General features: G+C 35.7%; 1 protein-coding gene across 2 annotated transcripts in view; it reads left to right on the forward strand.

Moving 5' to 3' along the window:
* LOC115427018 (probable carboxypeptidase X1) overlaps positions 1-16380 on the forward strand; it is a 35011-nt gene that overhangs the window by 11913 nt on the left and 6718 nt on the right. For both annotated transcript variants that reach the window (XM_030145363.1, XM_030145364.1), the window contains 9 exons: positions 1288-1397; positions 1487-1626; positions 4751-4835; positions 6882-7041; positions 7129-7220; positions 9433-9556; positions 12652-12848; positions 14182-14361; positions 16156-16353. In XM_030145363.1, the coding sequence (XP_030001223.1) occupies positions 1288-1397; positions 1487-1626; positions 4751-4835; positions 6882-7041; positions 7129-7220; positions 9433-9556; positions 12652-12848; positions 14182-14361; positions 16156-16353 (1286 nt within the window). The remainder of the gene's footprint in view (positions 1-1287; positions 1398-1486; positions 1627-4750; positions 4836-6881; positions 7042-7128; positions 7221-9432; positions 9557-12651; positions 12849-14181; positions 14362-16155; positions 16354-16380) is intronic.

Raw genomic sequence — 16380 nt, forward strand, 5'->3', positions numbered from 1 at the left:
CTTCCTCCACTTCCAGACTTTCTCGTAATAGTTTTGCTCATAGTCATTCTCTTCTTTACATTATAAACAGTCTTTATGGACACTCCAACTATTTTTGAAATCTCCTTTGGTGTGACGAGTGCATTCAGCAAATCACACACTCTTTGACGTTTGCTTTCCTGATTACTCATATGGGCAAAAGTTTCTGAAAAGGTATGGATAATAGTGTTAGGTATGATTATGACATCAATATATGTTTGGTTTCAAAACAATTGACGTAGTGCCTGCTGAGAAAAAAACAACTAAATGTTCATTGTAAATTTTGCTTCCCCGCCCTGTAGTGAGTTGAGAGAGACAATCACAACATATAAAAGACATGACAAACTCTGCAGCTGAAACTGAAGCACTGTGGTTCTGTTTATCTGTCAAATGTTCATTGTGGTCAGTTTCAGATGCTGCAGCTCTTTGATAATTCATAGTTTGAGTTATTGTTTGTTCAGTATTAATTGTCAGCCTTGTAAATCCAAGCTGGACTGACTGTACATATCCTGACCAAGGAAAATAAAATTCTCACTTTGTGCAGTAATCTACACCTGGCTTTTCTGTCTCCCTCCATAATAATATACATTATATAGACTAAATGTCGTCTAAAATTAACGTAAGTTTGCAACGTAGTATAGCAAACTATTATATGATCAAAAACAAATTCATTATAGCCAAAAAAAAAAAAGTCTTAGTTTTGAGTGTCTGACGTCACCAGAAATATGTGATGTTAAAATGGGGTCACGAACAAAAAAAGGTTGGGAACTACTGATCTAAAACATGCAGGATAGGGGCTCTTGAGGACCAGGGTTGCTGACCCCTGTTTAGATATATCCCTCTTCCAACACACCTGATTCAAATGATAAGCCTATCCCCAAGCTCTGCAGAAGCCTGATAACAACCATCAGGTGTACTGGAAGAGGGAAATACCTAAGACATGCAGGAGAACAGCCCTCAAAGACCAGGATTGGTAACCCCTGTTCTAGATCAAATTCTACTGGTTTTCAGGTCTGAAGATTTGAGATGGTCTCTAATTTTTCCAGAGCTGTATCTTCTGCGATAACAATTAACTGCCATGAACAGCAACAATACACTGCAAAATAGTTGATCTAAAACTGAAATTGTAAAATGTTGGCTTTTTACAATTTCCTGATATAACATCTGTGTGTCTGTGACCGCTTGAACTCCTGTCCGGTTGTACTTCTCTGCTGTATCTGTTCTTCTGGTGGTGTAATAGTGAGGTGGTAAATAAAGATGTGTTGACAGAATGTCCTCCACTGGGTCTGGAGTCACTGAAAGTCAAAGACACTCAGCTGACGGCGTCCTCCTTCAAACGCAGAGGCCTGGGTCCTCACCGAGGCCGGCTGAACATCCAGGTAACCAGATTACATCAGTGACGGTACGCTTTGTCTCTGTCTAAACCAGTTCTTTGTATTTAAGGTGTGTTTGTGTGTGCGCATTGCAGTCTGGGATAGAGGATGGTGATATCTACGATGGCGCCTGGTGTGCTCAGTACAGAGATAAGAAGCAGTGGCTGCAGGTCGATGCTCTGCGGCCGACTCGCTTCACTGGTGTCATCCTGCAGGGTCGCAACTCCATCTGGAGGTCAGTACAAAAACACAAAATATTCACATCCTAGATACTAATACCAGACTGGGAAAAACCTCCACTAAAAGTAAAGGTTCAGAATTAAAAACCTTCAAAGCATGTCAGTATTAGGAGGAAAATGAGTCATAAAAGTAGCCATTATACTATAATAAGTGGTCCCTCGAGGTGATTTACTAGTAAAGTTTTTTGACTGATTTTACTACTATGACTATTTTTATGGTGATTTCCAAAAGACCGATTAGGTTCATACTGTCTACTAGAACTTATAAAGATTTATTTTTCTTGTTTTTTTGTTTTTTGTCAGACAGACAAAATAATTTTTTCTCAAAATTTGACATCTTTAGTGATTTATTGCCATTTGTTATGATATTATCCTCTCTATTTTGCATTTTTCAGCGAACATCCGGTATTTCTCTATATATGCCTGTTTTTAAATCTCTTCTTAAAACCCACCTGTTCTCCTTAGCCTTTTAACACTCTTGCAATGTTGACATTTTTTTTCTGTTTTTATATTTTTACATTTTAGCTTGTTTTATTTATTAGATTTTATTTTTTCTTAATACTTTATTAATTTTCTATTGTGCATTTAGTCTTCTGTACAGCACTTTGGTCCACTGTGGTTGTTTTAAAGTGCTTTATAAATAAAGTTGGATTGGATTAACCTATAAAGACCCAGTGCTACTTTTATGTCAGTTCCCAAATGAAATCTTCTCTATATTTAACCTTTCTTGAGGGATTTATCACCATTTATTTATGATATTATCTTCTGTATTTTGTATTTTATCTGTTAATCAGGTATTTTCCTATATTCTCAAATCATGTAGATGTTCATAAAAGCTCAGATTAAAGTTGAGGGTTATTATATCAGAAACAGAAAAAAACTACAGAAAAAGGTACTTTTTCTGTTAAATCTATCATTTACTGAACATAAATCAAGTGTCTCCATCCTCTGTCATTGATCCAACTCCAAGGATGTTACTGGTGAATCAATGTTGTAGAAGATGACAGTGTTTCCATGGTAACCATGGAGCCTCTAAACGTCCAAATAGGTCATATCTGATGACTATGAAAAGATGAATTGTTGCATTTTATGCCAATTATTTACATGGATTTATAGGATTAATGGATCAACAGGTATTAAACAGTTACATCAGTAGATGGTTTAGGTCGGTGATGGATGTTTGAGTCTTTATAGGTTAAATTTACTGATCATGTAGATTTTCATTAAAGCTCACGGTAAATTCAATGGTTATTGTATCAAAACTGAAACAAGAAAAAGAAAAATTGACAGTTTCAGTAAATATATCATTAACGGAACAGAAAAACAAGTGTCCACAACCAGTCATGTGTTATACTGACGAATCAGTGTTGCAGAAGATGACCATGAAACCTGAGAATCTGCATTTTACCTGAATTATTCATGTGTATGGTTAGCCTTAGTGACTCAGCAGTTACTAAACATTGTAGATCAGTAGATTCTTTTGGTTGATCATGACCATTTAGGTATTTGAGGGTAAAGCAAGGAGCTCATTTCAGTAACATTATATATTCATTCAAGCTTTATTAGGGACACAAAAACTAGGTCCACAGGACAGGTAAAAAACATACACAGTAAGAAAAAAAGAAAAGAAACAGCAATAATCCATATGTTGCCTACACATAAAGACTTAATCGCCAGTGAGACCACATTTATATACTAGGTTAATCTGCAGCTTTTCATCATTTTATCCCATAAAGACCCAAACATCTACCACCAACCTAAACCATCTACTGATGTAAGATGTTTAGTACCTGTTGATCTACTAATCCTACCAATACATTTAAATAATTGGTTTAAAATGCATTTTGTCATCTTTTCATGGTCATCAGATATGGCCCATTTGGACGTTCAGAGGCTCCGTAGTGAACGTGGAAACACTGTCATCTTCTACAACATTGATTCAGTAGTAAAACCCATGGAGTTGGATCAATGACAATGGATGGAAATGTGTGGTTTATGTTCAGTTAATGATAGATTTGACAAAAAATTAGTCACTTTTTCTTCACTTTTCTCTGTTTTTAATATAATAACTCTCAAATTTAATCTGAGCTTTCATGAACGTCTACATGATCAGTAAATGAAATACAAAAAAATACCTGATTTATGCTGATAAAATGTAAAATACAGAGGATAATATTATAATAAATGGGGATAAATCACTTAACCTCCTAAGACCCAGGAAATGTCAGCAAAGTACAAGCTTTTTTTGTTTTTTATTAAATAAGTGCCTATATTGGAAACATCATGATGCAACAGTTTTTTCAGATGCAGTTTTTGAAATTTTTATGGAATGTCCTTTGTTTTGGACAGTTTTCTTTCCTTTTTTCTTTTTTTGTATAAAGTTGTGAAACTCTTGTGGACAGAAAACCCATAGCTGGGTCTTAGGAGGTTAAGAAAGGTTAGATATGGAGAAAATTTCATTTGGGGACTGACATAGAAGTCATGATGGGTCTTTATGGGTTAAACAGAATCTTAAGTGTTACAATATTTGTCCCATAAATTGTCAGCTTCTCACAATTTCAGAAGGACAGGCTTGTTTTCAGCTTCGTGACACTGTGTTTTGTATTTTCCAGTTAATGCAAAAGGGCTTATGAAGAGATTATTTAGCTAAGAAACAGGGACAGTTTTTTCAACCCTCACTGTAAGAGAAGAGGATGAAAAACTAATGTGAAAAGGAACTAAAGCTGCCAAACAAATGCAGTGGAATGGAAAGTATAATAATTACCCCCGAGATGTAGTCAAGTCAAAGTATGGCATTGCATAAAACAGACATGTTCCAGTAAAGTACAAGTAAGCACTTGACTGGAAGTACATTCAAGGAGGAATCAAAGATTTAAATAATTCCTTCTTAAACTTAGCTCATAAACTCTTACTGCTCATCTAAAATGGTTGCAAATTATTAAATGCTTACTTTCAAATCGACTACATATGTTGATTTGTTGAATAGATTTCAACAAAACACACTGCACAAATCCTTTGCACTATACATATAGAACATATTATTACTTTGATACTAAAGAGTAAATGAAAGGTTACTACAGCTGTGCATCGGTATAATATACGTGTTTTGCTCTCAAACAGCTGGGATGTGGTACATACTTATAAAGTGCAGTTCAGCAATGACTCCCTGACCTGGAAACCATGTATGAACGGGACTAAAGAAGCAGTAAGTCTAAACACTGTTTTATACATGTTTGTTTGTGTGTTTGTTTATTTGTTTATTTTGAATTTGCATTAAAACCAAATAACAAAAGCATTATATAAAAGAAAGTCCAACATTCGAAAAGGAGCGGGATGAAGTTTAACTTATAACCTCCCGCCCCCTTACCCCATCCTTCAACCTACCCTAAATTCCTACACAAAACACAAAATTGCTAAACATATCAAGGATAGACTGTCCATTTTGCAGCAGTATTTCACATTAAAGTAAACAGTGAATTCCTGTCTCTCCAGTCTTTTGTTCATTAAATTCATATTTCATTACTTTCCTCTCAGGCTTAATCCTGTCCTTTAAGCTTTCTGTGTTGAATTACATTTATAGGTGACTTTACATTTCTCATTTCATTCCAAACACAGCAGCTATTGAGGATCTTTAAGTCTGTTCCAAGTGATAGGCCTCGATTTCCTAAGACATACATATGTACAGATGTTTGCTCCTGGAGGATTCTGTTGGGTTTCTGTAAATTGGCTTAGAGTCTGGTTTTGACCAACTCTATATGTAAAGTGTCATGAGATAACTTTTGTTATGATTTGGCGCTATATAAATAAAATTTGATTTGATATGTAAAAGATATTAGGATTAGTATGCAGACTCACCAATGTCTGAATGAAATATATCACTGGATTCTAGTGACTTATTCATTAATGAGTCCTGTAATACTTAAAAATAGCAACTGTTACCCATGAAATTGGGATAATCTTGTTTTCAGGCAAATTCCTCTTTTTATTCCTATTTTCAGTTATCACCTTTGACCTGGTGCAATGATTACATATTGAGTCCCTGTTACACTTTATCTATCAAGAATAAATCATATTGTCACAATCATTTCATGAGAAGAGGTAGAAATATTGTATTCCAACTCTAGGGACAACAGTGTAATAATGATGATAATGATGATGATGATCATTATGACGACTGTTGTTATTATTAAGGTGATTTTATGTAATTATAGTTACCTTTTTGTAGTCTAAATAATGTCAGTTGGAGTAAAAGTAGTCAAAATAGGTAGTAGGAGGATGGGTGGGTGGGTAGGTAGGTAGGTAGGTAGGTAGATAGATAGATAGATAGATAGATAGATAGATAGATAGATAGATAGATAGATAGATAGATAGATAGATAGATAGATAGATAGATAGATAGATAGATAGATAGATAGATAGATAGATAGATAGATAGATAGATAGATAGATAGATAGATAGATAGATAATATAATTCTGTGAACTCCATTGCTCGCATACATACATACACACACGAGATGCAAGAGTTAAATACAGAGAATAAGAATAATAAATAAATAAAAAGTGACGTAGCCATAATAAATAAATAAAAAAGACATAGCCAGAAAAATAGCAAGTCTATACAATAAAAAATACACAATAAAAGTACACAATAAAAGCACACGAGGTGGTCAGCCAGAGGCACAGGCCGGCACTAAGGTGCAGTCATCGTCATCATCATCGTCATCGTCATCATCATCATCATCATCATCATCATCATCATCACCCTCCTCCTCATCAACATCTCCATCACCATCACCTCTCACCTATCATATAATTCTGTAATATAGTAGCATTATTTAATAATAGTGACCTGATATTTATTTATTTATTTAAGCACTTTTATTTAAGTAAGTAAGCGCTAACTGAAGTATTTATTCTTATTCTTAATATTTATTTTTTCTGTTAACTAATCTTCACACAGTTTTATTCCACTTGATAAAATGATAGATACAGATTAATTTTATTGATCTCTGGGGGAAATAACTCAACAAAAAGAAAGAAAGAAGATACAGAAAACTAAAACTAGCTGAGGTGTTCTAGAGTCTGATGGCAGTGGGTATGAAGGATCTACTATACATTTCAGTCCTGCATCGTAATAAAGTCAGCCGCCCATTGCAGAAGAGGATGATCTGGAATTTCCAAGTTGCAAGATCCAAGAATATTTAAAGCAGATTTGCTTGTATTTCCTCTCGTCTGTCTTTTTTTATGCAGGTATTTGAAGGAAATCAAGATGCAGAGACACCTGTCCTCGCTCTCTTCAACACTTCCACAGTGGCGCGTTACATCCGGATCAACCCCCAGACGTGGTACCAGAACGGGACTATGGGGGACATCTGCCTGAGAGCTGAAGTGTTGGGTTGCACGCTCCCAGGTACCAAACACCATCTGCTGCACTGCTTTCAATGTTGTTAATATTCAGCTGTTAACTTCAAGTGTCACTGTGTGTTCTTATTCATAGATCCAAATAATATTTATGCATGGCAGACAGAACCAACAGGCTCCAGAGACAAACTGGACTTCAGGCACCACAACTACAAAGAGATGAGAAAGGTAGAACAACATGATGGTGCTAGATGTTTTATAATGGCTGTTGTTGTTAAATACAGTGATATTTAACCCATAAAGACCCAAACATCCACCATCTACTGAGATAAAATGTTTAATACCTGCAAATCCACTAATATATGTGTATAATTGGTGTAAAATACAGTTTGTTATTTTTTCATGGTCATCAGATATGACCCATTTGGACGTTCAGAGGCTCTGTAGTGAACGTGGAAACACCGTCATCTTCTACGACATTGATTCACCAGTAAAACCCATGGAGTTGGATCAGTGACAGTGGGTGGAGACACTGGGTTTATGTTCAGTTAATGATAGATTTTACAGAAAAAGTCACTTTTTCCTCAGTTTTCTCTATTTTTGATACAATATTCCTCAAATTTACTCTTTCATGAACGTCTACATGATTACACTGCAAAAAATCAAAATCTTACCAAGTGTATTTTTCTCATTTCTAGTCAAAATATCTCATCACACGTAAAATAAGACATAATCACCTAAAAAGTAACTTTTCAGTGAGATAGAAGAACTTTTTTTTTTAGACTTTTTTAGATTTTTTTGCTTAATTCAAGATGTGTTTTTTTTTTTTTTTTTGCTTGAATTAAGCAAACAAAAAAATAATAATAATCTGCCAATTGAACAAGTGAAAATTATCTTGGTAAGATTTCTTGGAATAAGATTTTCAAGATCTATTGCCTAAAAATAAGTTCTTATATCTCACAAGTTAGGTGATTGTGTCTTATTTTAAGTGTGATGAGATATTTTGACTAGAAATGAGAAAAATACACTTGGTTAGATTTTGATTTTTGCAGTGTAGTAAATTAAATATTGGAAAATACCAGATTTTCATTGAAAGAAATACAAGATACAGAAGATAATATTACAATAAATGTTGATAAACCACTCAAGGACAGGTAAATATAGAGAAAAATTCATTTGGGAACTGCCTCAAATGTCACACTGGGTCTTTATGGGTTAAAGATAATGTCTTTCACGCTGCCACCTGAGATTTAACTCAAACTCCTGAAGCTTTAAAATCAGATTTATAAATCCAACTCCAGTCCTGTGAAGACCAAGCTTCCAGTTTTTTGGTTTTCACAGTGACTCTAAAATGCTCCCACAGTGTGTGGTCTGGCTTTGCTCTGACCAAAAAACAAATATTAAGGGAGGTTTCACTCCTTTTGGGCAGCATCCTCACTGAGCTGCGACTACCAGTGGTCTGTTTGGAGACACTGTCCTGGATCTGATGGCTACAAAAACAAACTAAGATCCCACATTCCAGTGTAGGAAGCAGTTTCAACGGATAGAGGAGTCATTCTATAGTCAGTCATTGCATCCACATTAATTCTGTACAAGACTTTTATCCCCCATGGTTTGGATATCCATTTTTTTTTTTTTTTTCGTTTTTTGCAAGATGATAAACAACTGAAAGTAAACTCTGAGTAAACTCATGAGTTATTAATGAGGCGGTGACTGTCAGTGGGTACTTCAGCAGGTGTACATTTCACTTTAATTAATCAAGTAATAGAATAGAGTTTTCAAGTCTCATGGTATTCACATTTAATATTAAAGGAGTGATGTTTTGAGTGTTTTTTACAGAATTATGCATTTTCAAACATTTCCCTGAGGTCTACATAAACTGTAAATGCTAAGTTTGGGTCTGAATTCTTCATTAATTCAACTCCACAGGTCCATCTTCAACCCTATTTCTGAGTAATGACACCAGAAAGGTTGTTTTGAGCGCTGGCCCTTTAAATGCAAATGAGCCACTTCACACCCCACCCTCTCCAGGTTGTTGACTATGCTTTTCTGTCCTGTTCAAGCACTTGTGTTTGTTAATACAACCAACAACTGAACATTTAGGCTTGAAGTGTTTGAAATGTTGGTCAGAAGTCTTGACCTTATATGTGCAAATATCATGACAGTCTCCCTTGCAAAAGATTCCTAAGTTCAATGGGACTTCCTGGTTAAATAAAGATAAAATACAAAATAAAAATAAAAATCAACAAATTCTGCCATCTCATATCCACCTCAGACATCCACTACATAAAATTAATAAACTTAAACACCCCTTAATATCCTCTGCCATCTCCCTCCTAATCTCTGGGTGGAAAATGTTCTCTACTTTATCTTTTTAATTAAGTCTTTTTAGTGTGTATTTAATTTTTTTCGTATTTACATGCCCTGTCTTTCTTCCCAGCTTATGAAGTCTGTGAACGAGGCATGTCCCGACATCACTCGTATCTACAGCATCGGCAAGAGCTACATGGGTCTGAAACTCTACGTCATGGAGATATCTGACAACCCAGGAAAACATGAACTGGGTGAGTCACACTGTTTTACCATTCAATCTACAGACAAGTGAAACATTATAGATAAAACCATGAGGTTCCAGAAGGTTACACATGATGTCCATTGCTCTTTGACATCAATTTTATAGTCTGTGAGCTCGACTGGTTGAACATCTAACAAAAGACGTTCCGTTATTTGGTGTTTTGATGATACTGGAAAGCGCTGTCTCATACTCACTTTCCTTTAACTCAGTGTTTTTCAACCTTGGGGTCAGGACCCCAAGTGGAGTCGCCTGGAATTCAAATGGGGTCACCTGAAATTTCTAGTAATTTATAAAAATTAAATAAAAACTCACTAATAAAAATATAGGGTGAGTTGTGAGAGACAATCCCAATCCATAACAGACATGACAAACTGTGAAGCTAAAACTGAAGCACTGTGGTTCTGTTTATCTTTCAAATGTTCATTGTGGTCGGTTTCAGATGCTGCAGCTCTTTCATAATTCATAGTTTGAGTTATTGTTTGTTCAGTATTAATTGTCAGCCTTGTAAATCCAAGCTGGACTGACTGTACATATCCTGACCAAGGAAAATAAAATTCTCACTTTGTGCAGTAATCTACACCTGGATTTTCTGCCTCCGTCCATAATAATATACATAATATAGACTAAATGTAATCTAAATGAATGTTTATTTGCAACAAACTATTACATGATCGAAAACAAATTAATCATAGCAACAAAAAAAAAAGTCTCTGTTTTGAATGTCTGGGGTCGCCAGAAATTTGTGATGTTAAAATGGGGTCACGAGCCAAAAAAGGTTGGGAACCACTGCTTTAACTTGTTTGGGGTCATGGGGTCAGACAGGACAGTGGCTACCGCTGTATCCCAGACCTCCAAAACCACACAGACAGTCCGTCTCTGTATCAAACGTAATACCTGTACGGACTTCAGTTTTTCTTCGTTTACTCTTGAGTTGTACAAATGTTGTTTTTGGCCTGTTCCGCTCAGCCCACATGGCAGTTTTCCCGCCAAAACACACGGCAGTGTGGGCAGCAGGGAATGAATACAAAATAAAATTACTAATTCTGACATGACTTCATTTTGTAAGCCATGTGTCAAAACAATCTTGTAAAGAACACTTCCACCTGTTTGTATTGCAGTTAGAAGTAAGGCTTTTTTTTCTTGTTGTTTTTTAATCAAATTACTGATTTTGAGTAAATTAATGAACAAGCAGCTCCTGTGTGTCCCTTTGCCTCCAGGTTACCCAAATTAAATGGAAGGGATGACTGTTTTTTACTTTATTGATTTCTGTAATTTAGATAAAGTAAGAGATGTATATTTTTAAGACTGAGCAGATTATGTAACTGTTTACATTCAGCACCCAGAGGCTCTGGAACAATCTGTCCAAGGAAATCAGGTCAAATGAGTCAGTGAATTACTTTTTCCACTCCCTTCAACTAAACATACTTTCATCTGAAAGCCTCTCCTAATTTGTTTTTAATTGCATTTTTTTTTTTTTTTTGGGGGGGGGGGGGGGTTGTTCTAATACAAGAAATTGTTTTTAGATCTGCTTTTTTTTAAAAAGCAGACAAAAAAAGCTGAAGATTTTATGATCTGATTCATTTTTGTGCAATTATGAAGCACATTCTAACTTGGACTCTGAAAAGTGTTCTATAAAATAAAGTTTAAAGCAAGTGTATCAAACTCATTTTAGTTCAGGGGCCACATGCAGCCCAATTTGATCTCAATGGAGCCAGACCAGTAAAACAATAACATAACAACCTATAAATAATGACAACTCCAAATTTGTCTCTGTGTTTTAGTGCAAAAAAAAGTAAAATTACAATATGAAAATGTGAATATTTATAAACTGTCCTTTCACAAAAAATGTGAATATCCTAACAACCATAAACAACCTCAATTTTTTTTAAAAGAAAACTTTGCAGTTTATCAGTTGCACATGTGCATTACAATTTAGAGATGACAGTGAATCTACAAAGGTACTAAACATGAAGTAAAAGGCATCTGGAACTGAATAATACAATATTTAACTGTATGATCAAAACACCTTGTCAAGACTCAGTGACACCTTTGACTGTTAATGTCTTCTCTGTAATTTTTGGACTTTGAGGTCCAGATTGGACCCTTTGATGGGATCATTTTGGTCCATGGGCCGTATATTTGACAACATTTGAACACCCTGTGACTGAGTATTGAGGCCAATGGATAAAGAATAAAAACATGGGTACGGTGATCTGTCACTTTATAGTAAAGCTCTTACTAAAGATAATAAAAAACTTCCCTACTTGAATGTAATTTTTCCCAGTCCTTTAAACAGTTCTCAGTCTTGGTTTGGTGAAACATAATGTTCCACTGGTGTCATGTGACATCGCAGTGGTTACAATAGGAACATATAAAGTGGGTACAAAGTCGTCAGTTATTCCCCTCTGCCCGTTCGTTTCGACTGCTGCAACTGCTAGAATGTCTTTTTTTTCCGAAGCTTTGTCAGAAACATTTGCGTTCACAATGATGCAAAGAAAACTTAGACAATAAGTCAAAGCACAGTAGTATAACATTTTCAGCTCAATATAAGAATACAACTTTTAGCATGAAGACAACTAAAAACTCTTCACAGTTGAGACAGACAACATCAAACTGAGCTAACCCTCTGAAATGCAGTGAGAAACCAAGACCAGAGTGGGCTGGGAGATAAAACTCCTCCTCATAAACGCTTTGAGGAGGATGTGTGAGATTTCTGAAGTACCTGACAGTGAAATATATGTGAACAAAACTAGAAGCCAATCCATATTCTTCAACCCAGGAAGAAGTGTATCTGTGAAGCTGAATTTTGAAAGTAAAGATCATTAAATTCTATATTTTAAATCACTACAACAGTTACATTAAGTCCAAATAGTCAGTGTGTTACCATAAAAAATAAACAGTTGACGTGCTAACTCCATAAGGATATCTGGTAAATGTCAAATATTGTAGCATATGCCTTAAAAAGTCGTACAAATACAGGTAGTTTGCATGCATTTGCAAGAAAACAGCATCTACACAAGGTACTTGATTCTCAAAAAAAAAAAAAAAATCACCCATGTTTCTTTGTGTTGGCACCCCCTGCAGGAGAACCAGAGTTCCGCTATGTTGCAGGGATGCATGGGAACGAGGTCCTGGGCCGGGAGCTTCTCCTCAATCTGATGCAGTATATGTGCCAAGAGTACAAGCGAGGCGACCAGAGGATAGTCCGCCTCATCAAAGAGACTCGCATCCACCTCCTGCCCTCCATGAACCCAGACGGATATGAGATGGCCTTCAAAAAGGTGCCTGAAAGTCAGGGTAGTCAAGATAGTTCAAGATAGTTAACATGATTTTCTTTCTTAACAGATTAATAAAGCTGGTAATAAAGCTAAAACTAATAGATAATAAATAAATCGTATACATAAAGGAAGATATCCTCACAGTGTCAGGATGCATTAATCAAACAGTGAGTTACAAATCAGATTTTAGAAATTTACATGTTGTTCTAAGTATATTTTTTGAGCATTTTTGTCTTAAATTGAGACACTGACAAAAAAAAATGATGTGGGAGAGGGGTGTTTTTTTTAGGTAGCAGCCTTATAGAAACAAATCCTATGTTTTATAGTGTTCGGATTTCTTGGACCGTTCCAAAAGTAATCTGTGAACCATCATTTCTTTGTTAAAGGTAGGGTGCTAACTCCACTAGTGTCATGTGACATCGCAGTGGTTACAATACGAACATATAAAGTGGGTACTGTTTACCTGGAGCTTTTTCTACTATATTGCTTAAAATCCCCTTCATACCCTGATTGCAACCCATTAATTAAATGCTCAAACACAAAAATAAAAAAATGTTAGTCACCTGTGGAACAAACAGGACTGGAAAAAACACCATCCAATCATTTTATTTATTTAGTTATTTATTTATTTATTTGCACATAATAAAAACAGCAATGGAAAAAACAACATTCAAACAAGTGACAAAACTGTGCAGGAGAGGTTAGAAGCCAGAAAAGAAGGCTTATATGAATACCTCCCCTGAAATGAACAATACACAAAAAAGAATTAAAAATTACAATATAACTGAAATAATAAACTAAAATAAAAACAACAAAAATGTAATCCACATTACAAATCATCAAATACAAATCAAGTGATATACAGCCTTACAATTTTTCATGAATTAAAGTCCTTTTCAGATGCTTTTTAAACAATGATAAAGTAGATGTTGATTGAAGTTCAGGTCTTAGATTATTCCACAGATTTGGTCCACGATATTTCAGAGAATACTGACAGACTGAAGTTCGGCAGTACGGAAGATAAAATTTGCTTGTATATCGTGTCGAAAAGTTGTGAATAACAGAAGACAACGTAAAGAAATTCTGAAAAACTTGAGGAAGAATATGAATATTTTAACCGGCTCATCGAAATGATTGAATGGTGATATGTCTATCAAATTCAACTGCCATTTGTCCCTCCCCCCTCCCCCCTCCATGAGTACAATCAATTCAGTGAAGGCGTGGCTTCAGGGGGAAGTCTGAAGAAAGGGGTTTGGACTTTTGAATTGTGTATTTTTAAAATGTAGCTTGCTCAAACTGTTTTTCCAGGATCTCCTACTCTACCTTTAATTTTCAGGGATCCGAGTTGGCAGGTTGGGCCTTTGGACGTTACAGCTACGAGGGTATCGACATGAACCACAATTTCGCAGACCTCAACTCAGGCATGTGGACCGCCATCGAGCTGGAGACAGACCGATCCAAACTCATCAACCACTACTTCCCCATCCCTGAGCAGTACACATCAGAGGACGCTTTTGTAAGACTTCAACACACAACACACTTTATGGAAACATTTCCTGTTCTCCTGAGGTTGGGTCTTTACTTTTCTCCTCCTTTATTTCATTATTGTGTTACTTTTCCAAGCAGTGTTTTTAGTTGCACTTCAGGTTTACACAGGGCATGTTGCTATTTTATTATGTCATTAAAAAGCTTTGCAGAGACACAGACTGAATTGTATTTATGATAATTGAGTCAGATATCACAAGTCATAATATTTTGGCATTTTATCAGGATTAAATCATAGAACAGGGAACTTGAATTGCATTTCCTAGGCCTCAATATGTTGTATGACTGCAAGGAGGCAGTGTTCTTGGTTTTCTTTAATGATAGCTCATGTGAAATACAGCACATACTCTATTGCCACAGCACAGAACTTCAGTCATGGTGTCAAAGTAAAACGTTGCCTTCACCACTCAACTCAGCTGCTCTCCCCCCATAGGCACAACATAAGTCCATGACTGTACAACACATAATATGAACTAACTTTTAACGCATATTTTCAACATGCAACGCAGCACACCATCACATGACACAGTAGCACTGCAAACCACATAAGTCACATGACTCGGCACAAACCAATCAGTGTGGCTCGCTACAATATGATTTAACATTATTAATATGATTTCAAATGACCACCTTCTATCAGTTAAAAACAACCCAATACTTTTTTTCCCTAAAACTGAAAAGTTTGAATACACATTGAGTGGATCAATGGGGAAGTTTAACCCTTTCATTCATAGCGGTCACTACAGTGGACAGTTATTCTACAGCTGTTCTATTGTACAGGGTCTCCCATAAGTCTCTATACATAGGAAAAATAAACGTTTCTTGACATAAACCATTTTTATTTATTTAATATGCTCTATATGACTGCCATTTTGTCTGGAACACATTTCAATGCGTGTCCTCCACTGCTGAAGAACTATAAAGAAGAAATATAAAGAAATACATGTTAGAACCATATGTATTATGTCTCCTATGTATGGAGACTTATGGGACACCCTGTATATTCATGGATTTTGTTGTTTTACTTGCATATCAACCAATACAGTGGACACTTATGCAACACCCCATACATTACAATTCATACCATTACTGTTCCTGTTCTTGCTAAACCTGATCTGCAGTAACATATTTGAGTCTAAATCAATTGCTAATTGTTATTAGACTGTAATTTAAATTTCTTTTAAAACAAAAAGTTGTTGTTTTTTTTGTTGTTGTTGCATATTATCTGATTGAGTAATGACTAGTATTATAATATGTTAAAATGTGAAGAAACATCAGATTCACGGCATTAAAAATGATTTTATTTCACAGTTTTCACACAGTATGTCAGTAAATACATGTTTCTTTGCTTCAAAACTTAAATGCATGGTGTCCAGCTGAGGGGACATCTCTGTAACTCCATGAAAAATAGTTTCATAAAGAAATTTCAATCACATTGTTTTTTTCATGCCTAAAGAGGAATAAAAACATTCAGGAAAAAATCTTTATTTCGGTAATCATAATTCATGCATGAAAGGGTTAATGTGGTATGGCATCCTTTTATTTCTTATGTAGAAGAGCTGACAGTTTCTTCTTTGTGCCATCTTATACCTCTGCTATATGTCTCAGTGTTTGTCTTACTTTATTTGTATGTTTGAAAGACTTAAGAAAAATACATTGTTCAAAAATAAATAAATAAATAAAAACCTAATACCTGGAATTAAAGCTTAAACCTGCTCAGTTTGAATCATTCCTACATCTTTGACTTCATCACGTCTGTCACCAGGTGGCATCAGAGACTCGAGCCGTCATCAACTGGATGCAGAACATCCCATTTGTTCTGAGCGCTAACCTCCATGGTGGAGAGGTGGTGGTCACCTACCCATTTGACATGACGCGGGACTGGGCACCTCGCGAGCACACGCCCACCGCTGATGAGAGCTTCTTCCGCTGGTTGGCCACAGCGTACGCCAGCACCAACCAGGTCAGTCCTCCACCTGCCACTGTGTTC

Source organism: Sphaeramia orbicularis, chromosome 10 (genome assembly GCF_902148855.1).
Source record: "Sphaeramia orbicularis chromosome 10, fSphaOr1.1, whole genome shotgun sequence".
NCBI classification, from domain to species: domain Eukaryota; kingdom Metazoa; phylum Chordata; class Actinopteri; order Kurtiformes; family Apogonidae; genus Sphaeramia; species Sphaeramia orbicularis.